The sequence below is a fragment of the Dama dama genome, chromosome 6 (assembly GCF_033118175.1).
Source record: "Dama dama isolate Ldn47 chromosome 6, ASM3311817v1, whole genome shotgun sequence".
NCBI classification, from domain to species: domain Eukaryota; kingdom Metazoa; phylum Chordata; class Mammalia; order Artiodactyla; family Cervidae; genus Dama; species Dama dama.
Genome location: NC_083686.1, coordinates 44996739 through 45024390, shown reverse-complemented (window position 1 = coordinate 45024390; position 27652 = coordinate 44996739). Strand labels below are relative to the sequence as shown.

The window sequence follows — 27652 nt, the reverse complement described above, 5'->3', positions numbered from 1 at the left end:
TGTTCTCTCAGGGTCCTCTTAAGCCTTGAGAAAGTTTTTAAAGATTCAGAAATTGTGGAGGGAGCCTTGATGAGGTTTTCCAGCAGTCTGACATATGGCCGCTTCTCTCTTCCTCCAGCAAAACCAGAAATCCTGACGCATGAGAGGCTGGTGAACGGCATGCTGCAGTGCGTGGCCACAGGGTTCCCGGAGCCAACCATCGATTGGTACTTTTGTCCAGGAACAGAGCAGAGGTGAGATGATTATTTTGGGTACCACTTAACACTCATCAGGAAAAGACTGCAATTCAGTTGAATTTCAAATATGTTTTCAAAGTATTATTTTTTTTAAAAAAAAAACTTTGTTTTGATTAATTTTTTTTCTATCCATGTGGCTTTTTAGAGAGCATAATTGCTATATTTTTCTTGGTAGACATTAATTTTGTTTGCTGAAACATGATTACTGAACGACGTCTTTATTTTGGTGGTTATCTTTTGGATTTATCATGCAATTTCCAGCCTGCAGGTAGATAAAGCAATTTCCCAGGACAGAGTAATTAGATTTCCAATATATACACAGGTAATATGTGTGGGAAGTGTGACTGTAGTTATCATGAAAAAAATTACCTCAGAAGTTAATTGCCAAGTTACCAAAAAAGTAATGATCGCACAATTACCATACATATGGTGCTGGGGAGCTACATGTTTTAAAAAGGTTTTCTCCTTGATGAAGTGCCCAGCCCCTGAGCAGAGTACATCTGGAATTGTACTTCCTCTCTTTCACAATCCACACTTAAGCCTTAAATTGTCCTGTCGCATTACCTGAAGACGAAAATGGGGTCAGCATCACTGTTTTTATCCATCAAATGCTATTTTACGCTCAGGCTTTAAAGCCCAGTGTAACATCACAATTGAGTAGTCACGATAATAATAGAAATTTCATTTTTCACAGAATAGCCCTTTTTAAAAAAATAAACAGCAAGTTAGAGAGGTTACATAAGACTGTTGTTCTCAGCTGGGTTTTAGTTGAGTGTTTTCTTTGGGGGAGAAGCAGGGAGGTTCAGGACTCCTGGAAAGTTTGCCCACAGGGGACACAGCCCCAGTAGCTGTAGACATTCGCTGAGAAAATGTTTATGGAATGCCAACTGTATGCTGGAAATGGGTCTAGTGAACAAAACACAGCTGAGTCCCATTAGTGAGTTTATATTGTAATGAGTAGAGATGGATAGAAGACTGATATCTACCATATGCAGGTGTTGCAAGCTAAGGGAGAAAGTAAAGCCAGGTATGGGAACAAAATTGCTAGGCCTGTGGGGGGATAATTTAAAATAGAGTCATCTGAGTCCGGTTCCTGATGATCTTTGCCACCTGGAGTTCATTCAGCCCAGCAGGCACTATCTCCATCTCCCTCTGTGGCACTTCGAGCCAGAGCATCCTCACTTCTGGGGTGTGGGGGTGGCCCTATCTTCATCCTTAAAGACTTTATTGCTTTCCTCCTCCACCATCTTCCTTTTCAACCCTGCATACATCTGTTCACAATTACTTTATTTATAAATGGCTGCTGTGTGCAGGGACGGAAGCCAGCCGTCTTACTGAATTCATCTCTAATCCTTTCAGTAACCCTCCAAGATGGGTATTACTGCCCCAGTTTTACAGCTGTAGGAACTGAGTCTTGGAGACTTTTAAGTCCTACTCACAAGTCAACAGAGTAGGTGTTTGAGTCCGGATTTTAAACCCACATCTCACCTCAAAACCTCTTCTCTTTTTCCTCTTCCAAGTGCTTTTCTTGCTCTCGGTGCCACAGGCATGCTCATTTGTCATCACACTTCCACTTGTAAAAGCGAATATCTGATTATGAATCTCTGACTTGGTTTTAAAAGTATGCGGTATCCAATGCATTCAGTTGATTTTCTCTTGAGAGTAAGTCTGGGCTGCTGTTTCTCCCACCTAGGTGTTCTGTTCCCATTGGGCCAGTGGATGTACAGATCCAAAACTCATCTGTCTTACCATTTGGAAAACTAGTGGTTCATAGCACCATTGATGACAGCACGTTCAAACACAATGGGACGGTGGAGTGCAGGGCTTACAACGATGTGGGCAAGAGTTCTGCCTATTTTAACTTTGCATTTAAAGGTAACAGCAAAGGTATATTTCTTTTTAATCCAATTTAAGGGGATGTTTAGACTCTGCCTGCCATGTCAATCATGACTTTTAAGTCCATTCCATCACTGGCATGTCATTTCCGGTAATATCTACATTGCGCATGTGATTGTCATCAAACGTACTAAGTTTCATTCTGTGCTAGTTTGTTAATAAAGTGTGGGCAGTAACCATGCTCTTTATGTGTTTTATGTATTTTATGCGTGTGTGCACATATGTATGTATGTGTGTATGCATGTGCATGTGTGTGTATATATATAAAATTAATCATGTATTTCCAACTGTTTCCATTAGAAAAGGGTAGAGAAATAAAATAGGGGAAATAGATTTACCTTATACCCAAACAGAAACGGAATTAGGACAATTAAAAAATTTAAATTCAATTAAAAATTATTTAAATTGTTACTTAAAATCAGTTATTTTAACACATTGCCAGACACCATGTCAGAAAGTTAACATTACCTTTTGTGAAATCATGTTAATGAGCTATTTTCTTTTAACATCTTTAAAATCTGACTCATGAATGACTAGCTCTCCCAACATAAGTTAAATGATCCTTAGACAAATTGATGAATTGGTATGAAGTTGGAAGACAAAAGAACTGGGTGCATACATTCATAGGGTTTGGTTTTTGTTTCCTTGAGTTGGCAAAGATGAGTGCCAAAAAGTGGTATTTGTTCAGTATTTGAGTGATGAGGGGAAGAGTCTTATATTGTTCTTCATGGATTTTTTTTTTCCAGGCAGGGCAATGAAAAGAACACTTTAAAAAATGTTTTTCTTGGTTGTGAAAGACACTCAATATTTCATGTAGAAAATTTGGAAAAGACAGGAAAGCATAAAGAATAGAGTAATAAAACATCCATGAAGGAAACATCTTAAAGTTCAAGGCAGGAATTTGAAGTGCAGAGTTCACTCAGATGTCACTTTTTACTGAAAAACTGCCTAACGTTATTCTTGTGCTCTGGAAATCTCAACTTCTTTCTCACAGTTTTCTGGTTGAAAGTGCTTGTGTTAAAAGATTCCTAGAGTAAGATAATAGCCAAGGCCGGGAGCTCAGATGCACCTGGTTTGACTCCAGCTGTGATCGGCGGTAGTGTGGGAGGTGGGTGAGTTGGAGGTGAGAGGTGTTGTGTAAAGATCCGACCGGGCTAAATAGGTTGTAACTCCACATCCCTCTTTGATTTTAGAACAAATCCATGCCCACACCCTGTTCACGCCGTTGCTGATTGGTTTTGTGATCGCAGCTGGTTTGATGTGTATCTTCGTGATGATTCTTACATACAAATATTTGCAGGTAACCATTTATTTGTTCTCTCCCTCAAATGCTGTAATGGTAGAACCATTAACTATTAAAAGATGACTCCTCTTTCCCTTTCTCCCTCCACCAGAAACCCATGTATGAAGTACAGTGGAAGGTTGTTGAGGAGATAAATGGAAACAATTATGTTTACATAGACCCAACACAACTTCCTTATGATCACAAATGGGAATTTCCCAGGAACAGGCTGAGTTTTGGTCAGTATGCTACAGGGGTTTTCCATGACACCTTTTTGTTTTCACATAGCAGTGCCTTTATGGAATCCCAGTAGCTTTCTTTGTTTTATTTCACCTGAAACAATAAGGGTTTTTTCTGCGATTTCACTGCCTTTGGGAGATTTGGCATCAAGTACACTTTAGGGAAGTGTATCTTGACACATTTGTCCCTAATTCTTCTATTGGTTTTGAAATGACACACATGTTTCTTCAGTTCCACCACCGCCACTTACTCCCCTGTCTTCCTTCCTACAGGGAAAACCTTGGGTGCTGGCGCCTTTGGGAAGGTCGTTGAGGCCACTGCTTATGGCTTAATTAAATCGGATGCAGCCATGACTGTTGCTGTCAAGATGCTCAAACGTAAGTTCCTGCAGGCTGTTATGGGTGCTCACCGTCAGTGTCCCAGATTCGCTTTTTGCTAAAATAAGATGTTTTTAATTTTAGCAAGTGCCCATTTAACAGAACGAGAAGCCCTAATGTCTGAACTCAAAGTCTTGAGTTACCTCGGTAATCATATGAATATTGTGAATCTTCTGGGAGCATGCACCATTGGAGGTAAGGCCATGGTCAACCTGACTCTTGTAGTTGGTCAAATTATCAAAAGGTGGGAGATTTTGATGTGATTTTTGACAATGCTTGATTATAATCTCCTTGAAGGATTTTGACCCAAGTGGTTAATCTCTTGCTGGATTTCCCCTGACCCCACTGAATGTTAAGAATGTATATTTTAATGTATATAAGAATATATGGGGTTTCTCTGGTGGCTCAGATGATAAAGAATCTGCCTGTAATGCAGGAGATCCAGGTTCATGTGTCTTCTTCCTAAGAATTATATTTTGTGTTTGTCATGATGCGGTAGAACGCCCAGGACATACTGGGCGTGTATGTCACACCAACATTGACCTCTTGAATATCTTGAGAATGTCTCATCTCCTCCAGAAAGCTCTTCTTTTATCTTGCGAGCTTTTATATAGGCTGGATGACATTTAGCCACTAAAGAGTTAATGTTAATGTGCATGCTATCATTAAAAATAGGCCTGCAAGCCTACCAGCCCTCAAATCTACACCAAATGAGCAAAGACTTCACTTTGATAAAAAAAGAAATTTTCAGTTTTAAAGCATTCATTAGTCCTCCCATCAAGGCTTTCTATGATGTTTCCAGAAAACATTTTGGTCTAAAGGAACAAAGATGTGTTAAAATGAGCCATTCCTCAAGATCTGGAGAGATCCACGGTCAAGTTGACAGCTTTCTGTAATTTCTTAAAACAGCCCCCATAAATGTTGCTTCACCGACATCATGAATTGTTCATGAGAGATTTTTGCCCGAGTTAACTAGTTGTCTTAAATGACTTCAGAGCTATAGTTTTTTAGACTTTTACAACAGGGAAAGGAAACAAAAGTTCAACTGATAGGGCCCCGAACACACGTGATGGCCCTCCTCTTCAGGGTTTCTCCCCACCTTCCAGTCTCAGCTGGAGGTTCCAGTGGTTGGTTTTCCTATCATGTTGCTCTTTGTGCTTAGCTCATCATCATTTCCATAATAACATTACAAAAGGCGTGAAGCCCTCTCTGTAAACAAGTGAATCAGAGGACTTAGGTAGGAAGCTTGATAACTAATGATGTAAGCTGTAACTCCTGTCTAAAACCAGCAGTCATGCCTGACCCCTAACCAGGCAGAAATTCAGGTTACAAAGGTGGTTTTTTACTCCACAGAATCCCGTGTTCTGCTAAGCAGTGTTCATAGATAGGATTGTACGCGTACTTGGTAGGCTTAGCATTGACCCTGAATGTGAATGGCTGTGATCGCCCTTGAGTATTTTTATGGAAGACTGGATGGTCTGTATATCTCACCTCCCTCTGACCGTCTCTTAAATGCTCATAGGGCCCACCCTGGTCATTACGGAATATTGTTGCTATGGTGATCTTTTGAATTTTTTGAGAAGAAAGCGTGATTCATTTATTTGCTCAAAGCAGGAAGATCACACCGAAGTGGCGCTTTATAAGAACCTTCTTCATTCAAAGGAGTCTTCCTGGTAAGACTGATTTACATAAATAGCTGTTGACAGGCAGTTCATGGGGTCATAAGGGTTTGCAATCAAGGCTGATTCTTTAAAAAAGTGAACTGAGGTACTTTGAGGTGCAAAATCAGAATTATTAAATCATTTAAATGTGATTAACGGTTTAGAAAGTTCAAACTGTAGAGATTCAAATAGTCTTGAACTTAAGTTTGTGTTGATTTTTAAAAATGTATCTTTAGTGTTTTTCTGAGCATTAGTTCTCTCTAGCTGAATGAGATCTGTACCTGTTTCTCTTGGAATGGTTCTTCCCTGCGCGTCAGTCTCTCTATGCTGTTGAGCCCGGGTCCTGTATAATTTCTGTACCTGTTTCTCTTGCTGCGGTTCTTATTGTGCGTCAGTCTGTTATACTGTCCAGCAGGATCCTCTGTGCATCTTAGAGGGAGGTGCTGTTTCTAGGGAACATGGGAAAGGCTGCCAGGTTATCACAGTGAATTCCCTTAAACCTTTAACAGAGTGGCAGGGAGCTCCACACAGCTCTCCGTACCAGGGTTTCTCACCATCTACCTCGGAATTATTTCTGTATTCCTGTCCTCTTTTTCCTTAACTTAGGCTATCAAGAGGCACAACTACTGTAGCACATTTTTTAAAATTCTGCACCTTATTTTCATCTCTTTTATCCTTGATACCATTCTGAATTTGAATATGTCAAGAATTTCAAGTTCCTTTAAGAAGAATTGGTGTAGTTTACGATCAGAATAGAATTCTCTGCCATGTTGTGCCTTTTCTTTCGAAGTGTTTGTTAAGATCCACATTTAAGATTTTCTCGATGTATGCAGCCCAGCAGAATCATAGTCATCATGCCCAATCCCTTAAACATGTTATCCTGCAGCTGTGTGATGGGTTTCCTCTTTCCTTCTTATTTACCATATCCCCTACATTTTGAGAAGGCAAGACTTTATCTCCTGAACTTAACCCCAGGCCCTCAAAGCGACCTCGATAAATATGGTTGATGGGCGATTACCTCTTAAAGTGTTTTTCTGTACCTCTGGCTGAAGTTTTAAACCCTAGATGAAGCTTTTTTTTATATTTTTCAATCCTGTAAACTTTGAGTGGTGTCAAGTGGCAGTAAAATATAATATAAACCAAACCACCTTTGGTTGTTTCTCTGACACATATGCTCTTTATGTGAATAAATGAACCACTTTGCCTTATTTCTAAAATCTTGGCCCCATATATATTTTTTGATTTTCTGTAATAATGGCCTAAATAGTTCAATTCTGTGTAGTGTTTTTTGTGCTTTGGGATCCCATATGGGATTGGAACCACCAGCACGCTGTGAAGGAGATTGTTGTCATGGTGTTTCTATGCTAATCAGAAGCAGGAAGTACTAGAAATCTTGAAGACTCTCCAGCCAAATGTTACAGATTCAAGAGGTCCAGATGGTTCAGAAAATCATCCAAATTATTGGTGTTTATCTGAACCAAACTTGGTTTTTTTAAACCATCTTCCATCAGTCGCTATATGTTAACGATCCCTGTCTTCCCCCACTAATAATACATCTCAGAAACTCTGGTTCTTTGTCTCTTTCTTGTCTCTTTCATCTTATCTCTCTTGAGGCTAATTTAGAGAGTTTGAAGTGATGTGGGATAATGGTTTTGGTTCTGTGTTTCTCATTAAATCCCTGGTGTCAAGAGATAGGAAATTTCTAACCAGAGTCCCCTCTACAGTTGAATACAAAAAAGGCCATCTAATTCCTAGGGATTGGACCTGAATGTTGAATATTAAAAACTCATATCTTACTGAACAAGATTTTCTTCATTCAAACTTGGCAGTACTTTCTTTAAATAAATCAGCCTCTTATGTGAAAAAGGGAGTGGAGAGAGAGCCTGCCTCTCCTGTGCTCGCCCATCTTCTGTTTTATTTACTTGTGATCTGATGGATGTTTCATTTCTCCCAGCAGTGATAGTACTAATGAGTACATGGACATGAAACCTGGAGTTTCTTATGTTGTACCAACCAAGGCAGACAAGAGGAGATCTGCAAGAATAGGTGGGTACCTATCAAACAATAAGAACAACCTCATTGACTCAGAGTTTCTCATACCACCATGGAATCTAACACCATTCCTGGTAGTAACTGGTTCTTCTTTACAATAGGATCAGGGTAAGCGGGTATTTGGAGTCAGAGCCTGTGTTATTGTATCTGAGCATCTTGTTGCATGTTTGATAACATGTGAATATCAAAATACATCAGATACATATAAAAAATATGAGACTTTTGTGTTCATCCACCATTCTTCTTCCTTAAAGATTTTGTAACTTAGCCCAGGATTGGGAATATTAATTTGCGATTCAGCACCTTCCTGTCCTTAACACTGGGGAGAGGATTTGCCTGCAAGTTCACATCAGTTCCCCGATTACCAGCCCTTGGCAGTGTTGTCACTGTCTTTTACTCTCTTTGTCTTTAAGATTTTAATTGCTAAGAAAATCCTTCTTCTCCTCACAGGTTCATACATAGAAAGAGACGTGACTCCTGCTATCATGGAAGATGACGAGCTGGCCCTGGACTTGGAGGACTTGCTAAGCTTTTCTTACCAGGTGGCAAAGGGGATGGCGTTCCTTGCTTCAAAGAATGTAAGTGGGGGTCACTCTCAGAAGGGTCCTCAGAAGGGTCCTGTCCCTGCTCCCACCACCCCCAGGGAGTATTTAGAGCCATAGTCAGAATGCAGAGTGTCGCTTGAAGTGTGGTAACCAAAAGCAGAGGAAATATAGCTTCTTCATGTTCCAACTGCTGTCTCTTTGAAATTCCTGTTCTCATAAGTTTTAAAGTGCAAGCCTGTCTAAATGAGCTTTCTATGAATATATTTTTTTATGCAATGAATTCATTTAGAATTTGGCTTTTAGGATATAGGAGCTGCTCTTAGAAAATAAAGAGATAGTTATTTTATCAGCCAAAGGAAAGGGTATCTCTTGTAGTTGCAGTGCTTGATGAAGCACATACATGAGTCTTTTTGAAGTTAGACCTCAAATATTGCCATGTATGGTTTACCAAGTGCTGGGGAAGTAAGGAATTGAGAGAGAGTAATAAACATTTGATCAGAAGGTTGAGGATAGGAAGAGAATGAAGGAACCAAAACAAGCATGGTCTCTAGAAGGGTGAGAGGAATTTCTTAGGAAACCAGGCTGACAGAATAGGATGAGGTTACAGATCCTACCCGTAAGTGTCATTGGTGACATTTCCAAACAATTAGCAAACTAAAAGAGGATATAGGATGACTGAAATAAAGAGCCTCTTCCCTTTGTCCTTTGGAGGGGTCAAATTCAAGTTGTAGACATTTTAGAAACTCTTTTTGAAAGGACATATTCAAAGAGAAGCATGTAAAATGAAAGCAGTCCTAAGCCGGGGGGAGGGGAAGCATTTATTCAAGTTGGTTTTGAAAGCAATTATAGTAATTAAAGTCCTAACAATGTAAAACACAAATTTGAGCATCATTCAAAGCGTAATCTAGATATTTATTTTTGGTGCACCGAATAGTTTACATGTAAAGCAAAACTATTGGTGCTATATAACATAAGCAGAGTCTAGCATTAAATATAGCTTTCACTCTTTAAAAAGTTTAAAGTAAATGTAAATGGTTTTCTTTGTCTCCTACTCTCCTAATAGTGTATTCATAGAGACTTGGCAGCCAGAAATATCCTCCTTACTCATGGTCGAATCACAAAGATTTGTGATTTTGGTCTAGCCAGAGACATCAAGAATGATTCTAATTATGTGGTCAAAGGAAACGTGAGTACCCACTCTCTCTTGACAGTCCAGTGAAAGATTTTTGTTTCAAGTTTTCTTAAATATTGTCTTATGATTTTCATAATGCAAATCCACCTTTGCCATATCATGCGTTTTAGCAGTCAAATTAAGTATACTTAAGCAAAATTCCAATAATAGAATTCCTAATTCTAATTGTGTAATTATGGGGCATGTGAAGGAAACAGAAATAGCCTTAATTTTCATTATAGCTTGAGAATAGCAATGAACTCGATTTTGTTCAAGTGAAACAAATGTGGACCTGAAGGTCACAGCAGGAAATTTTATTTTGAGATTGACAGGCTATGTGAAAAAGATTAAAATCTAAGATAATGTTCAGAATTAGGCATATAGAATGTTGGATCTTATAATGAAGAGAGCTTATTAAAGACGTTCATAAGGAATAATTGGCTTATGGAACATAGTGATTTTATTTCAAAGTGCTTTATTTCATTGCCAATTTTCATTGTATCATCAGGGCAACCCCCTTGGCATTAGAATGCAGCGTCATCACATTTTAAAAGTTGGGGAAACTAAAGGCACAGTGTATTTTAGTGATATTTGTCTGAGATGACACGGATCAGTAGAGGCTGAAACCAGAGCCTGTGATTCCCAGAGCAATATCCCATTAGTATGGGAAGCCAGTAGTCCCGAACATATATTTTTCTCCATCTATTTTCCCAGGCCCATATCTTCAGTCCAGAGCTATTCCTAGAGGTAGCTATTTGTGTGCCTACACATAATGTAATATTTCCTTCTCCATCACTGAGGCGTCTCTGTGGGTGGGCTGTACTAGACTTGGTTTTTGTAGAAATGTTGCTGGGTTTACTTTCTGATGACAGCATGTGTTTCTATAATAATAACTTGCTAAGGCTAGGAGTGTTAATAACACCAAGTCCCCACCCTCCTGGTGCACTACTGGAAGGAAGGATGAAAGGTCTCTATCCAGACCTTTGAATAGTGACAAAAGGCTAGTGGGTTCCGGGCCCCGTCTTACTGAGTTTGAACCTGGTTCTATCATTTAGTGGGTGTGTAGTATTTGGTAAAAATGACCCCAGCACCTCTGATTTCAAGACACCTTTTATTAATAGATCTTAGGTTAAGAGCCTCTATAAGAACTTTAGCAGAAAATCTGGGAGGGGATACTGGAAAGCATTTTTATTTCTTTCCTACTGACTAAAATAATTTTAAGACCAGAAAAAAATTGTCTTCCCAGTTTTGGGTCCTAAGTGGATTAGGGGAAGGGTTGATTTAGCTTTCTGTGGTAAATTAAGATCCAAGAATCCAGAAATGTCTCTAAGAGGAATGGTCACAGAAAGTTTGGCTGGATGTTAGCGGGAGGAGTTCAGGATGTGAAATTCAACTGTTGAATTTAAACTCTGAATCTGCCACTTACCACGTTGGAATAGTCATAGTCAGCATAAGCCACTACTGTCTTATCGAGTGGTTGCTTGTACAGGGCAATTTTTCAGATCCTAATGAATCAGCCATACTGAACTAAGCACTGGTACCCACATTATCTCATTTAACCCACAAGACAACTCATGGAATTTGAGGTATGATTTTCGCTTGACATAAGAATATCCTGAGGCTTCTATTAACAGATGTATGTGATGTTCCCAGTGTGTTAGTAAGGGATAATTGTGCCTGTGTTTGACGGAACACCCAGAAGGAAAGTAAAACAAATATAGGAGTTGCAGGCCAGGCCTGGTAGGGAGGTTCTATACCAGGGAGCACATTCCTCAACCTTTCCATTTTATACCATCCCTGGTGTGGCCCTTAGCTTCATGGTCCACGATGGCCTCAAGAAAGCCAGCCAAGATATCCAGAAGGCAAGACAGTGGAGGAAGAGACAAGAAGGAAAAGGCCACAGGACACATGCCAACCTCACATTAAGGAAGTTTTCCAGAAGCTGTCGCACAGTACTTAGTGGCCAAAGCCGAGCCATGTGGCCGCACACAGCTCTGAAGGGGCTGCGCGATGTGGCCCTTACCCTGGGAGGCCACGGTTCTGTTAAGGGATGAGGGTAACTGACCTTCTTTGGTGACTAACCTCTGTTATACAAGGCCAGCGGTGGAGCCCAGGTTAGAACCCAAGTGTCTGTCTCCAACATCTGTGCTCCTAACCGCCAGGCTGTACAGACTCAGTGACCCCCATCTTGAAAATGAAGATAGTACTGGGGCTTCCCTGGTGTCTCAGACAGTAAAGAATCTGCCTGCAGTACAGGAGACCAAGGTTCGATCCCTGGGTTGGGAACATCCCCCAGAGAAGGAAATGGCAACCCACTCCAGAAGATAGTGTACAGTTGACCATTGCACAAGGCAGGAGTGAATCTCAGTATAAATGAAAGCCAGCCCTCGATATCCATGGTTCCTCCACGTCCTTGGATTCGACCAACCATGGATCATGTAGCGTTTATTATTGAAAAATATTCTTGTATAAGTGGACCCATGCAGTTCAGACCCTCATTGTTCAGGGGCTAGCTGTACTGGTGATCCACTTATTTCAGAGGTAGTCGGAAAAAAAGTCAAAAATCATAATTCACAGGAGTTCCCCGCCGGTCCCATGGTTAGGATTCTGGACTTTCACTGACAAGGCCTGGGTTCAGTCCCCACTCCACCCCGCAAAAGAAAAACCACCCCAAACTAAACCATACATAAAATAATTCTCAGAGGCAATCAGGGTCCTCTGAGGTCACATGGGTAGAAGGTCTTTGTGAGATGCCCATCAGGTTCTCACCCCACCTCTCCATAGGAATACTTTCTTTTCAGTTTTTGATTTTTTTTTAGCTTTGTGATTCACATTGCTGGATCTGTTGTGCTTCCATTGCAGGCTCGACTCCCTGTGAAGTGGATGGCACCGGAGAGTATTTTCAACTGTGTGTACACGTTTGAAAGTGATGTCTGGTCCTATGGGATTTTTCTGTGGGAGCTGTTCTCTTTAGGTAAAGTGAGCCTTGCCAAAGGCACCTTGGTCACACTTAGAGCGGCTTCTTTAAGGTGGTACGGTGCTCCCCTTGCTTATTGTCGTGCTGATTTGCAAACTGTTTGTGCCTCAGGAAGCAGCCCCTACCCTGGAATGCCAGTCGATTCTAAGTTCTACAAGATGATCAAGGAAGGGTTCCGAATGCTCAGCCCCGAGCATGCACCTGCGGAAATGTAAGGGCCCAGATGTCCTTCCTTCAGATAACGTTTCCTCTTTTATTTTCCTTTTTTAAAGACAGAAACCCGTATGTTGAGGGTTTTCACTAAGCATAGTTTGAAATGTCACTTGGTTCCTTGTTGTGACATCCTGGGCAAATGCTATTTCTGTCACTGAGTTTCGTAAAACTTGCTACCAAATAAACAAAGTTTTGGCAGAGTCTCAGTACACAAAGTTTTATTTTATACCCATGTCATTCAGTATGTCCAGTTGTGTAGCCCTGGAATTAGGTTTGAAATTGTTGAATGGCATATACCTGTAGATCAGTTAGGGCATTGAGGAGTGATAATTGGCCCTGGTCTTGCAGGTATGACATCATGAAGACCTGCTGGGATGCTGATCCCTTGAAGAGGCCAACATTTAAGCAGATTGTGCAGCTGATTGAGAAGCAGATCTCAGAGAGCACCAATCATGTGAGTACACTCTGTCCAGGCATGGATCTCCGTTCTCTTGGTTCTAAACCATGTCCTCCTCCTCAGGTTCTGAGAGTGAGGACTAAGCTACCCACCCTTTCTCTCCTTCACTTAGGCTATAAATTGCGTAGGAAAGGGAAGCAATGGAAACAAGTTCTTCTTGCCTAGCCCCCTACTCTGAGCCAAGGGATATGAGATGAAGAGAGGAAAGAGTAGAGGGCTTGGTGCTCAGAAGTGTGGACATAAAAGTTCCCATAAGGATTTGGCACTTTTCCTTCTCCACCGCTAGTGTTGGTCATGGGAGTTTGCATCATCTCTCTGTCACATGTCAGGCCATTCAGCCTTTGGAGGGTTGGGGTAAGGTGCATAGAAAAGACAGCTTGTTCCCTGCAGTAAACCTTCTGCTCAAGTCAGTATAACCAGAACATGGAAGATAGCTTTCATGGCCACAAACCATAGAGAATGAAGAGTTGCTTGAAGTTGAGGGATCCCTCCCAGTGATTTGAGAAGCGGGGAGTTCAAAACTCAAATTGATGATTTCTTTTGCTTTTAAGGAAGAATGAGTGATCCTTACGTCGACTCAGATTTTTTTTTAAGCTGCTTGTTTCTTCTGGATTGTGCTTGGAGCTATCTTTTCTTAAGATTATACCATTGATACTTTCAGGTTGAAACTTGCTCTTCTGGGTGTCAAAGCACATTTCAAATTAGACAGCATTTCACACCCAAGTGCCTGGTTCTCAATGGAAGAACCACCAATTTCTTAGTGAATGACATGAGCCATTAGATGGGAATTGGCTTCAGAAATTTATGTGCCTTTTAAAAAGTTAGATCGTTCTCGTTCCTAGATGCGTCCCAGCAGAAAAGCACATTTTGGACTATCACTTCTTACATAATCAGACCATGGGAAAACGAGGGATAAAACTGGTCCGTATGATTCGGTTCTTGGCTGTAAGGCCTTGTCAACCTCCTGGCTGTGAGAATCTTCTAAGTTATTTGCAGTTCCTAAGCTGCACATGTGCCCCTTTGTTCCTTGGGGGGACTGGCGTATTGACTGTGGATTTATTTTCCTCAGATTTATTCCAACTTAGCAAACTGCAGCCCCCACCGGGAGAGCCCCGCGGTGGACCATTCTGTGCGCATCAACTCCGTGGGTAGCAGCGCCTCCTCCACGCAGCCTCTGCTTGTCCACGAAGAGGTCTGAAGCAGCGTCTGCATCCGGGGGGTCTCCTGACAACCCCGACCCCCCCCACTCTTTTGGTTTTCACAATGGTTCCTTTGTTTTCCTTCGACTCGAATCCTACTCCAGGGTAGTGGACACCCTGATGTAATCCTGTCTTTACGAGCACCCTTTAGTGGCCGGTGATTTTTGTCATCAGCTACCATTGAGCTGCCTATGTTCCTAATAGCACACTAGCCCCTGCTAAGGAGGAAACTTCAGACTTGGAGAAAGGGAGGGTGGGATGGGCTAGACACACTGAGTCCTCCCCAAGGTTTCTCCCAATTTCTATCGAAAAGTGTAGTTGATAGTTGGAGTACATGGCAGTAGTCACCTTCATTCCTCATAATCACCCATGATGCTATGATGATGCAGCAAGACTAGAAGCTGAAACCTTATCCCTTGATGCGGAAAATAGAATGTTATTCAAAGGCCAGAAGCCTATGAATATCTGGGCTCAAGAAATCTAGTATTTCATGCTGGGAGTTAGACATAGGCCATGGAAAAATGTTCTCCGGGCCTGAATAAAGACTGCTGGGCATGAGCCTTCATGCTTCTGAACTGGTTTCTAAATCAAATTGACTAGTAGCAGCTGAATTGGAGAGACGGCTTCCCAGAACGTATTTTGTATATACTCATCTATAAATTGTACACATTCACGTATTTGAGGGGGGGGAACCCACAAGGTGTAGTTTCTGAATATAATTCTGGCTTGAGTCTGCTGTGTATAGGAATAACTAATGAGCCAGAACAAGTTTGAAGGAAACAGTGCTTTAAAAAAAAAAAAATTATTGCCAAGCACAATCTTAACAAAAATCTCCTTTTGTAGCCGATGAACTTGCTCTAGAGATTGTCCAGAACAAGCCGACCAGCTTCAGAATGTCATCGTGTTCAGTGGATTTGATGCCATTTGAAAAAGTGATTTATTGCATGACTGTGGCAGGAGTGACAACCAATGCTATCTTAGTTTGGATTCTTCTGTAGCCAAAAATAAACTTTAGATTCAGCCTCCATCACAGGCATGTCCTGGACACCTGGCCAGTATCTATATAAGTGTGTATGTGTGCGTGTGTATGTATGCTTGTAGACAAAATATTTTGGGAGTAGTCTTGCCTTGAGCCCAGGAGGGTCCTTCAGCACCCAAGAAGTAGCCTGCTTTCAGCAGCAGCCCAGCTTTTGTTTCACTTCACCTTGCTGTGTAGAGAGGCTTACCAAAATCTTCCACAGAGGAGTGCTTAAGTCCATATTTATTTGCAGTCCACCTGCACTTAAGGCACTCTGTTACTTACACTCAACATGCTGTACCTGTTCCTTAGCCCTTGTTAATGCTACTCTCCTACTGAAACATGTTTCAGTTCTACCCTTTAGGCTGTAGCCTGGATATTATTCTTAGTGTTACCTGGTTGGTTTGTTTTTTTGCCTCTACCCAATTATAGGAGGTCCATGGGTACATGGCAAGGTTTATGTGTTGTCTTGCAAGATTCAGGTATGCTGCCCTCACGGTTTTCCCCTCCTAGGTCTCTGCATTCATTTAGAGAACTGTGGCCATTTATCTGAAAGTAACCATTTGCACTGGAGTTCTATGCTCTCGCACCTTTCCAAAGGTAACAGGTTGGGGCGTTTTGTTGCTAATGTAAGACATTTTTGCTGTTTGCCACACTTTGTCTGAAAATTTCCTTTGCGTTTCTATTGACTTTGGTTATAGTAAGAAAAGTGGTTGTTAATTGTAGATGTCTAGGTACTTCAGGGGCACTTCACTGAGAGTTTTGTCTTGGATATTCTTGAAAGTTTATATTTTTATAATTTTTTTTTTTACATCTGATGTTTCTTTGCAGTAGCTTAATGTTTGAAATTATTTTGTGGCTTTTTTTTTGTAAATATTGAAATGTAGCAATAATGTCTTTTGAATATTCCCAAGCCCATGGGTCCTTGAAAATATTTTTTATATATACAGTAACTTTATGTGTAAATATGTAAGCGGTGCAAGTTTAAAGGATGTTGATGTTCTATGTGTTTTTTCCTGATATGTTGTCCAGTTGTTCACAGTTCTGAAGAATTCTAATAAAAGTGTAAATATAAAGTCAAACGGAATTTTTATTTTATTATTTCAGAGTCAGTGAAATTAAACTTCAAAGTGTTAAAGTGCATTCACCCTGACATTAGAATGGTTTGTACCTAGTATGTGTAAGTTGAGGTTTCCCATGTGGCTCATAGGTAAAGAACCTGCCTGCCAAGGCAAGAGATGCAGGCGACTTGGGTTTGATCCCTGGGTCAGGAAGATCCCCTGGAGAAGGAAATGGCAACCCACTCCAATATTCTTGCCTGAAAAATCCCATGGACAGAGGAGCCTGGTGGTCTGTAGTCCACAGGTCACAAAAAGTCAGACACGACCTTGCAACTGAGCACACGCACACATGCGTGCGTGTAAGATGCTTGCAGGGCTATCAGATCACTAGAATTTGTATACTTAAAGATTCGATAAACATTTATTAAGAATTAGTGTGTGCTGTGTTTTCTCATTTTATTTTTACAACCCAAGATCTCCATTTAAATTGAAAAGTGAATATAGAAAACATTGCTAAGATGATTATTAAGTTGATTCATGTGAAATGACCCATCTTGGTTAGCAATTTTATGTGGTTCAAACTGATGTAACTAGCCTGTTTCCTCCTAAAAGAGACTGTCTAAAAATTAATATGAACAGTGAAGTAATTCACAACGTTGACATGAGGAATCCTGAGAAAATGGTTTGTATTCCTTTTGGCTTAGATTTGGAACATCCGTCCTGAGATGTTCACGCTCCACCTTTCAGTCTTTATTCTCACTTGTTTCTGGGACAAAATTCTATCATTTGCTTGGAGGGAGGTGACTTGTATTGTTTAATTCAGTATGTTTTGTGACTGGAGCATCCTTTGTATTCAGGAGGGACTGTCCAGACCAGTGAACCCTGCATAGAGCCTAAGAGTTATTCCAGCTTAAAATAAAGACTCACCCTGAACCACAAAATCCTATTAAAAATGAGGTAAGCACACCAGATACCATCAGTTTTTATTTATTTATTTATTTTTTACTGTCATGGCATCTACTCCTGCAGAAGTAATTCCTGAAAGGAGAGGGAAGAGGGGTTAAAGGTGACCTGTAATGAAGAGGAATCCTTTTAAAGTCTTGAGGGCGAATGGTGTGACCAGAAACATACCAATAATCAGTGAAAAATAGACCCACGTTTCAGTTAAGCATTTTCCATTATTTTATTACAGACAAGAATGAATGCTAATTGACCACAAAACAAGAAAATCCTTTGTACATATTTTCAGTGTCATTTAGACTTTTTCATGTATGTGCAGTCTCAAGTTAGAAGCAGTCCAGGGCCCCTGTTCTATTAGTCTAGGTATTTCTTTCACTGACCCAACTTTAATCAAGTAGATGCTTGGTGTCAGCGTTCTGGGTTCATAGGTGCCAGCCTTGTCCCAACCTCTTACTGCTCTGTGACAGTGAACAGATGAGCTCTTGAAAGCTCATCTCCCGTGACAGTGGTGACTGCCTCGTTATACTCAATTGAAGTCTGTTCATGTGCCTATTACATAAAAAGCACTCAAAAATGGTAACTTTTGTCATGACTGATCAGGCTCCTTAAGAAGGAAGAAGATGCTCCTGTACCAACTACCCACGTAACCCAGCAGTTACCCCACGTAGAACTCTGTGGTCAGAAATGTGCTTCTAGCTACTGTCTTCCTCTGAAATGCAAACAAAAACTGTACTAGTTTGCTGTGAAGCTTGACTTTGCTAGAGAGATGTCTCTGTTTTATGAAAATTTTATTAAAATCACCAGGAATTCAAGGCTCTTATTTTTGCTCCAGCCTTCCCTCCATTCTTCTCTCATGTTACCATAGACTCATAAACATGCGCCACGCTTCTGTTTCCATTCATTCCGACTTCATGTTGTCTCTTCTCTCCCAGCAAGCCCCCAACTTTCAAGACCGGGCAAATCATCTCATTGAAAGTTCCTCTGCATCCCCATGACACTTGGTACTCATCCTTTTTATTGCTCTTACAATCTATTCTGCCTGGTACTGTAATTATTTTGACTCTTGAGTTAGCTTCTCCCCACCTGTACTATATTCAGTGTTAGAATTAGCATACCTATATGGGCTAGGGTCTCTGGTTTCACAGGTTATCATTCACTTGTTAAAATATTTAATTAGACACTCCAGAGGTTAAGTTGCTTGAGAAGTTGCTGGGAGTGAAGACTAGCCCAAGTTCACTCAGTGGTCTGTGGAGCTCTGCACCTCCATGGTGAGAAGTACCTGGTCTTACCGTGACGGCATCTCCCCATCTGTGTCCATGTAGTCATCCCTCTTCTATCATAGCACTCAGTCCCATGGAGATGCCTTAGTCTCAGCTTCTTTAGAAGCCTGTACTTGTCAGTGGGAGTTAGCCTAAGGAGAGATTTACCGGTCACCCTTAAATGATCACCATGTTTCAAGATTTCTTGAGAAACAGGTGTTCTCAGATGCTCCTGAGGCTTCTAGTAACAATGTTTCATGAGTGATTAATTAATCTTTTTTGAATGAATAATTAAACATTCCATCAGCACAGAGTAAAGGAGAGCTGTCTGGGAGGAAATGGGTCTCGGAAAGACAGGAAATGTACAGCGTTTACCCAGAGCAGCCCCTTGGAAATGCAGCTTCATTTCATCCTAGGGCTGAGGCTTTGGGGAGAAGAGGGAAGGGGAACTAAGAACGTTCTTTCTGGCAGCCTCACCGAGGAACACCCAGCTGCCTCGTGGGAAAGAGAAGAAGAGAAGTAGAGAAAAGGAGGGCTTGGGTAGCTGGGGCAGGGTTGGGGAGGAAGGGAAAGAGACAGAAGTTCTCTTTCTTGTGCAGTGTGGAGGCTACAAACACAGACAGGAGACCTACACCCTAGACTTGAACTTGGGAGGGCCCATCAGGGCCAGCATCTCCATGAAGAAACACCCTGCACACCCACCCCCAGGAGGGGCCTTGGGACCAGCCTGGCTAGTACCAGCTGGGCAGCCTTCCAGTGGATACCTGTAAAGGAAAGTGTATTAGTCTGTTACACCTGCCGTAATGATGAATCACAAAATGGGAGGCTGAAACAACAGACTTCCATTGTCTTCTGGAGGCTAGAGGTCCTGGATCAGGGTGCTGGCAGGGTTGGGTTGATTCCTTCTGAAGGTTGTCAGTCTGTTTATTGCCTGTCACCAGGCTCCCTGTGGTTCGCTAGGGAACCATCTTTGGTGTTTCTTGGCTTGTAGATCTCTATTTTCTTCATATGGTGTTCTCCCTCTGTGTGTGTATATGTGTATCCAATTTCCTCTTTGAGAATGGCAGTCATGTTGGGTTAGCCAACTCCTCTGGTATGACCTCATCTTAGCTAATTATGTATGTCTGCAATGGTCTTATTTCCAATAAGGTCAGTTTTGACATCCTGGAAATTACTGTTATGACTTCAATATGAATTGGTGGGATACCAATTCAGTCCATAGCAGAACATTCTCAAAAACCTTCCGTACTGTAGCAGGTGACCTGATCCTCACTAGTGTACTGAAATTGGCTCTCTGAAAAACTAAGAAAATAAATGATCTCCAAAATGCCAATTTCAGAGCACACTTTTCAGTTATTTTATTATTTAGAACAGTGCCTAGTCTGCAGAAGACACGCAATACTTCTTGAATGAGGGAAACTTCATGCTCCTCCTTGAAACTTGCCCCCCTTACCCCCTTTCGTCTTCCTCCCCTGTTTTCCTCCATCACCCCTTCAAGGATCAGAATTGCACAGGGTCTGGTCCTTAATGTCTTCTCTCATCTGATATGCTCCCATCAACCCCTGATCTATTTCATATCATCTCTGGGATGTGGCTGTCATGGTAAGATGATTCCAACTCGGTCTCTGATATTTCTGTCCCTGTCTAGACTAGGGTTGTGAGATAAAATAGAAGACACCCAGTTAACTGTCCCATGCAATATTGGGGACATAGATACTAAAGAAATATTTATAGTTTATCTGAAATCCAAATGTAACTGGGTATCCCTATATTTTGTTTGCTAAATCTGATAACCCTTGTCTAGATTTGTGGAATCAAGCTCCAGCATGTGGAAGAAATGAAGAGTTTTGATGATTGTAAAAAACCAGAGGAGGAACTTTATTTTAGTGAAGATCTGTAGATGTCAGGTCTCCTTGTGTTTGCTGTCTAAAGGTGATGTCTTCACCTTCATTCTTGAAAACATTTCTCACTGGATATAAAACTCAAGAATGGCAGTTAAATTTTTCAGCATCCTTATTTCCATGCCCTCTTCTGATTTCTGTTGTCGTCGTTGAAAAGTCAGATCAATGTATTGTTCTTTTGAAGATAGTTATCCTTTTTCTTTATTGCTTCTAACACTGTTTTTGATTTCACTATGAAATGTCTAAGCTCTGATTGATAAAAATGAACTTACAAAACAGAAACAGACGAGATCAAATTTCTTTCTATTTCTTACTGAGATTTTTTTGGACTCTGAATCTAGGGATTGATGTTTTCATGGATACAGGGTATTTCTTAGCTCTTCAAAAACTGCCTCTGCCCATCCTGTTTCTCTTCTCCATCTAGAATTTCAATTCATTGCATCTTAGAGCATCTCACTCTACCCTCCATGTCACTTAATCTTTCATATTTCCCTTCTTTTTGTCTTTTTATGCCATTTACAAGGTAATTTTTATTCTTCCTGTTATCTGAATCCCTCTTCAACTCCTGCCCAGGGAGAACTTTTTTTTTTTAAGCACCATTATTGAAGTATAATTTGCATACTATAAAAAATCTACTCATTGTAAGTGTACAGTTCAGTGGTTTTATTAAATTCATAGAGTTGTGCAGCCATCCCCATGATATAGTTTAGAACATTTTCTCCAAAATTTATCTCATGCTTGTTTGCACTTAATGAGTATTCAAATAATTTTAATGAATTAATTTTTGATTACTCTTTCCTTGTAAGATGGCACCACATATTTGACTCTCATAGAATTCACTCAGTTATTTAGATCAGTGGGATCTCTCTAAATGTTTTGATCAAATAACAGTGATAAATGATAGGTTGCCTTGTTTGGATATTATCAGTGATGATGCAGACAATGGTGATGATGGTAATGATAGCTACCATTTGTTGAATGCCTACCATGTACCTGGGTTTATGTTGGATGCTGTATGGCTGGTTAACATAACTGACACCATCTTGGACCCACACAGTTCCTCCTGTCCTTCCACTGTTCCTACCCAGGACTGTGCTCTGTGGTAAATCCCTTTGTTGCGAACAGCTTTGTAGTTAATAAGATATTGCTTATAACCATTACAACCAGGTGACCTCTAAGCTCTGATAGTCTCCAAACAGTGACAAAGGCCTTTGTTGACGTATTCCCAGTACCCACGAGACTAGTTACCCTTTCATAAATCTTGACTTAGGAATGCACTCCCTGATTCCAAGCGTATGCCCCCATACCCTAGGTTATGTATAAAATTGTCCCAGTGGCCCCTCAGCAGTGTGGGGTGCAGTGCAAATGCTTCCAGATCTTTGTCTGTTCAATCCATCGTGTAAGTTACTCTATAATAAACTGGTTCATTGATTAAATGGAGCTGCCTGACTCATTTTTTGGTCTCAGGATAACTTCTTAGTTTCATAGGTATTTTTTATTCTCCCTGTCCTTCAACAGATGTTTTACACAGATTACCTTATTTAAGCCTCAAAATAACACTAGGTGGTAGGTATGAATTATCTCCAGTCAAAGATCAGAAAACTGCCTCTGAGAGGCTTGCTGTCTTGCCTTAAACCCCGCAGCTAGGAGCGGTCGAGTTGAGAGGCAAGCGCTAGTTCGTTTGATCTCTGAATTTTAAACAGCAACGTCACTATAAACTAGCTGGTTATGTAGACAGGCAAGCTCCATGTATCCTCTGCGCTTTGGAGGAGGTTTTAGCCATTTCACCTTCAATTTTGCAAAGAGAGAGAAAGCGAATCAACCATTTTGCTTCCTATTGTTAATACCAACTCCTCTGAATGTTGGTGAGAATGGTGGTTGAAGTCAAACTTAATGTGAGGCTCCAGAATCAACCACTGATTTCCCAGGTTCGCGGTCTGCTCTCTCACCTATGTAGCATGTGACCCTCGTATCCTTCAAGGACATTTTCCCCTTTGTATTTAAAAGAACAGTCTTGTTCATTCCAGCCTTGTGAGAAAAACATAATAGTGTTTGCAGCAGGGGCTGGAGTCCGAAATGCAGAGAAGCATTGGAGAAAGAGGGCAAATCAGGAATTGCAGATCAGTGAGAGTGGGGGTGAAAATACCACCTTTCCTTTGCTCCAGCAGTTGTTATTGTTGCTTATAAATTAACAAGCTGTTGCCCATATGTCTCCTCCACTGTTGATTCCACTTTTTGGTGGTTAAGTGCAGCTTTCATGATGTGGATTTGACGGGGTTGTTGGGGGAGGCGGTGTTAACCTCCCAAGGGCTGGGTCCTCAGGGTAAAGGCTCCTAATTGAAATGCATGTTCTCAAGTGGCTCTTCTAGGTGTCTCTGTCCACCGTTGGCTTTGAAGTGTGTGCGTGCTTTTTCAAGCACATCAGCAAGACCCTGGTGTATTGTATGAGGCTGACCTTTTTCTCTGTGGTCTGTGGCTTAGCAGCTGCTTTTGTTCTATAGCTAATGAAGAATGAGGACAGGCAAGCACTTTTGCGGTGGTTATTTGTCTCAGGATGTGAATAGACATTCTAGGGCAGCTGAAAACATTGATGTTGACATGACAAGTCACCAGACCTGAGTGCCAAACCTCCCTTATATGGCATCATTTGCTCTAATCAGGGTGTGTGTTACTCTTGAGGGGGTGGGTGGTCTAAAAAACGGGTGTGGGTAAACTGACTTTCTCTACTGCTTACATCCAGTTTATATGATATTAGTCTGTGAAAACGGATTTCATTTGGTGACCTAATCTGTTGATAACTTCTTCAAGTGGCTTTCTCGAGAAGGATACTAGAACCTCAAACAGGTTCAGTGAGAAAGAATGCTGCCGTCGATGAGTGATGTCTGTCTGGACAGGGGTGTGGGGGATGCTGTGTATTTGTTAACCCGTGTAACACATTTATATAGCTCTTATTAATGTTCTCAGTGCTTTGCATACATTAACTCTTATGATCCTCTCAATGACCATGCTTAATATTTTATAGATGAGGAAACCAAGGCATAGCGGGGTCAAGTAACTTGACGTAGTAAGTTGCCAAGGCAGAATTTGAATCCAGGGAGTCTGGCTTTGGAGTTTGGTTCTAAAGCACTCTGTCAGACTGCCTCTGTTGTCCTGTTTCAGTCAAGACAGACTACATGGGCTAGGCTCACTCACTCAGTAAAAGCCTCACATGTTTTCCCTTGGCCTCAGATACAAGAAGGTATCTATTCGTGAGTCACAGCGGAGGTGGAAGTCCCCAGGATGAGAAGGAGGAATTCCCCAGGTGCTCAACCTGTGTGGGTAAAAACCACAAGTCCAGGGTAACCCAGGTCTCTGAAATGCATAGTGTTTAAAGCTGACAGGGAAAGTTGAAGCTAATGATGCTATGAAAGGTATTCCAAGCCCACCACTTGCTCTACCTGTGCTTCTGTTTACAGCTCAAGTGAGCTTTTTTTCTTTTAGACAACCATTTATTAAGTGCTAAGCACTTGCATTATTTCATTTTTTTTTTCCCTTTTGGCTGTGCTGTGTCTTAATTGTGGCACTTGAGATCTAGTTCCCTGATCAGGGATCAAACCTGGGCCCCCTGCATTGGCAGCACAGAGTCTTAGCCACTGGACCACCAGGGAAGTCCTGCATTGTTTCATCATATCCTCACAACAGTCATAGGAGGTAGGACTTTGTCTCCATTACACAAAGGAGGAAACTAAGATGCAGGGAATTCAAGCAAATTTTGTTTGGCTCCAAAGTCTCTCTCAATGGAATCAGAAATTTTCAACTTCTCTTGCTGGGTTGCTGTGGAATCCCCAGTTAAAAGGAAATTTTAGGAAGCAAAACATTCCGTGGCAATGGGGTCCCAGAGGTGTGCCTGGCAGACTCTTATTCCCCTTCTCCACAGTCACCCCTGACTAGTCCATCACAGACCACATTTGGGAAACCACAGAAGTTCCCGACAGTTAAGTAGCTTAAAATTCTGTCCCATTTCCATGTGGTTGACTAGCTGATGGCTCCTCTTGCTAGAAGGTTTCCTGTCCAGGGGCATTTGGGTAACATTTCTCAGTCATTAAACAGAGACTCTTTTGACTCAATAGGAAGATACTGGAGGAATCACACCCTCTTTGTCTGCAAGTTTTCCAGTTCTCTCTAGCACCAAGGCTGTCGCTTTCAAATTAACTGTTAATCCCTCTTAGATCAACAGTGTGAACTCTGATATGATTCCTTCCATAGCTTTCTATTTTATACAAATATATATCTTTACCTCTATCATCTATCTAGCTCTCTTTGCATATGTATTTATATATGTATTTCTTGTTCTTTAAAGAAATGGGATTATATATTCTGCAACTTATGTTTTTAACTTCTACTGTATGATGATTATCACTCTAGATCACCACATGTAAATGAAACTTGCAATTTTGCTTTGCATGGACATACCAAAAACCTGACATTTTCAGATAAGAAAGATCACTTTAGCTACCGAAAGTTTATAGATCTTATATTTTTGGGCCTACCTCTAACAAATGTAGAAGTTGGCATGCATTTGTTTGTTTGGGTTAAAAACAGAGTTGGAGAATTATGTGATAATAGATTTTAGTCCATTTATTAGACAAAGATGATCCATATTAGAAGGCCTAGAGCAATGCCAGGTAAGGTGTGTGTGTTCATTAAAGGTTAATTAAATCTGAAAGTATAATATCCTTTAGTAAGTAAAAAGAGGCCGAGAAAGTAGAAGGTGCATTGAGTGTGCCTGGATTGATTTTTATTCAGTGAATTTTAAAAGGAAGATTATTAGCTTTTTTTTAGATGTCTAAAGGAAATTGAAAGAAAAGGAGGTATTTTCCAATCATACACACACATCTACAGTTCAGTTGCCTATGATTAAAATAAAGCCAGACCCCACCAGGGTTACATTAGATATTCACTGCTCTGATAGCAATGAGTTATCACTTCCTTCCTTGAACTGCTCTCCAATGATTGCAGTTCCCCTACTCATAAGAATGTCAATCTTTACCCCTGTTTGGACTGATTAGTTAAGCATTAGGCTGCTTATAACCAAGAAAATATAATAGCTGCACACCCATAGCTGTCAAGCCGTACAACCTCCAACTCCCTGACTTTCCGAATCCATCAGAAGACTAGTTGTTGGAAACAGCGCTTATGCACAATCATCTAAAGGATAATAAGTTCATCTCTTCTCTCCTATGAAATGTAAGTTCTCTCCACGAACATAAGAAAGTTGTTTGCATGGACAAGGCTATATTGAACCATAACCCCAGAAATGTTTTTGCCGAATTATACTTTGGAGTATTCTATCAGCTTCTACCTTAGATTAAGAAAATTGTAAAAAGAACATTATAGTGATGAATGTTTGGTGTTTGGAGTCAAGAAGACCTGAATTTTAATCTCAGCTCTGCCATTTGTTAGCTTTAAGACTTCAGGTGAGTCATGTAATTTCTCTGAGCCTCGGCTGCCTCATTTATTAAATAGAAATAAAAACAGCTTCTAGCTCTTTGGCTGTTTGTAGAATTAAATGAGATAATCCAGGCTAAGTGTTGGCAGGCTGGTACTCAATTCCTGGTCTTCTTGGCTGAGGATACCTGGGGGCCAGGCTTTCCATTTCCTACACCCTTTGAGTCTCCAACGGTCTCCCCAGTTACATCCCCAGCCTCCCTGGCAGGTCCCCATTTGCCTCCTCATTCATTCTGGGAAAAGCTGGCATAATGACTTCTATGAACCTAGGCTTTAAAAAATGAAGGCTCCAAAAGGAAGGGAATGTTGTCTTCTGGCAGCTCCTGCCTGTCACACAAATTAATCTTCCAACAAATTATACTGCCACATCTGAAAAAGAGTTTGTCGATCTGCCAACAAGTCGACAAGTGCGCTGAATATAACTCAGGGATTCACTCTTTGTCTGAAGTCTGTTGATGTCCCAGTGAGCAGCAGGGTTCAGCTGTGGGCCCCAGAAGAGTGCCCTGCAGACCACATGCTGGCCAGCACAGGATAGCGTCCTCACCGTTGTTTTTAGTGCACTTGTATTTATTACAAAAGAAGCAGAAGGACATAATGCAGGAAACTTCTTCAGATCCGTTGAACCCCACCCAAAGTCTGTTCAGCACCGAGGTGACTTCAGATGGTGTCATTTAAGTTCTGTGGGGTTGGACTTAACCGTTTTTGAAATGAGATGGTCATGATATATCAGTGGTTTTCAAAATACTCAGTAAACTCGGGGATGGGAGTGGGTGGGACTTTGAGTCCCCACCCTTGATTTACCCAGAGCTACCTGATGTTTATCTGATCTATATATCTGGTTAGAAGAAAGAGGTCTGCTACCCAAAGCAAGAAAAAGGTTGTAAAAAACCACTGGATTGGTTGATCTCTAGGGTCTGCAATTCAGATTCTCAGAATCAGCCGAGAACAGATGATGACCTTTCTCTTGTGTGTCTTTCCACCCAGGCCCTTTCCTAGATGTAAGCAAATAATAGGTGCAGCCCCAGCCGTGACTTGAGAACCCAGACACACAACGTCAGAACTGAACCCTTCTGGGATGTGCACAGCTCCTTAGGAATTGTGGCAAAATGCCTCCTACCCTGGTTTTCAAGATCACTCTTCCTTGCTTCCCCCTCTCCGACCCCAACCTTGCCTTGGGCTGCACCCCTTTGCGGTGGATGCATCAGGACTCAGACAGGCACATAGACACTTTCTCTTCTGGCTGCCTTAACTGCTGCTCTGCCATTTTCCCTACCTGAAGCCTGCAATTCTAGAATTCGGGGGCACTGTTTCCAAAGTCACACCAAATAATATTGATCAATCAATCACTGAATCCCAATTACCCAACAACTATTTTCTCAGGACCTGCTCTGTAGAAAGCAGAGAACTGGGTGGTGACTTCAAGAAATGCATGGGTTCCTGAGGGTGGCAGATCGCACATGTTCAACTTAGCACTGTGGGATCAGGGTGCACACAACGCCTTGGGAGCAAAGAGACGGGAACAGTTAGCTGTGCCTGGAGAATTGGAAGAGACTTTATAGTGCTTGGAATATAGTATCTCCTCAATAAATATGTAGTGAATGAGTGGATAATTGAGAAGGCAGACTCCGGAGGTAGACTGCTTAGAATTGAACCCCAGCTC

At 41.3% G+C, this 27652-nt stretch overlaps 1 protein-coding gene across 8 annotated transcripts in view; it reads left to right on the top strand.

The window, feature by feature from the left end:
- The window catches only part of KIT (KIT proto-oncogene, receptor tyrosine kinase), a 90391-nt gene extending 73985 nt beyond the window's left edge, over positions 1–16406 (top strand). For 2 of the 8 annotated variants that reach the window (XM_061145946.1, XM_061145943.1), the window contains 14 exons: positions 119–233; positions 1930–2111; positions 3326–3432; positions 3527–3653; positions 3927–4031; positions 4116–4226; positions 5554–5704; positions 7650–7738; positions 8195–8322; positions 9353–9475; positions 12323–12434; positions 12549–12648; positions 12999–13104; positions 14177–16406. In XM_061145946.1, coding sequence (XP_061001929.1) covers positions 119–233; positions 1930–2111; positions 3326–3432; positions 3527–3653; positions 3927–4031; positions 4116–4226; positions 5554–5704; positions 7650–7738; positions 8195–8322; positions 9353–9475; positions 12323–12434; positions 12549–12648; positions 12999–13104; positions 14177–14305 — 1685 coding nt within the window. In that variant the 3' untranslated portion in view covers positions 14306–16406. Of the gene's footprint in view, positions 1–118; positions 234–1929; positions 2124–3325; positions 3433–3526; positions 3654–3926; positions 4032–4115; positions 4227–5553; positions 5705–7646; positions 7739–8194; positions 8323–9352; positions 9476–12322; positions 12435–12548; positions 12649–12998; positions 13105–14176 lie in introns of all 8 variants that reach the window. The other 6 variants (XM_061145945.1, XM_061145941.1, XM_061145944.1 and 3 more) reach the window with 3 other exon arrangements.
- Positions 16407–27652: the final 11246 nt, after the last annotated feature.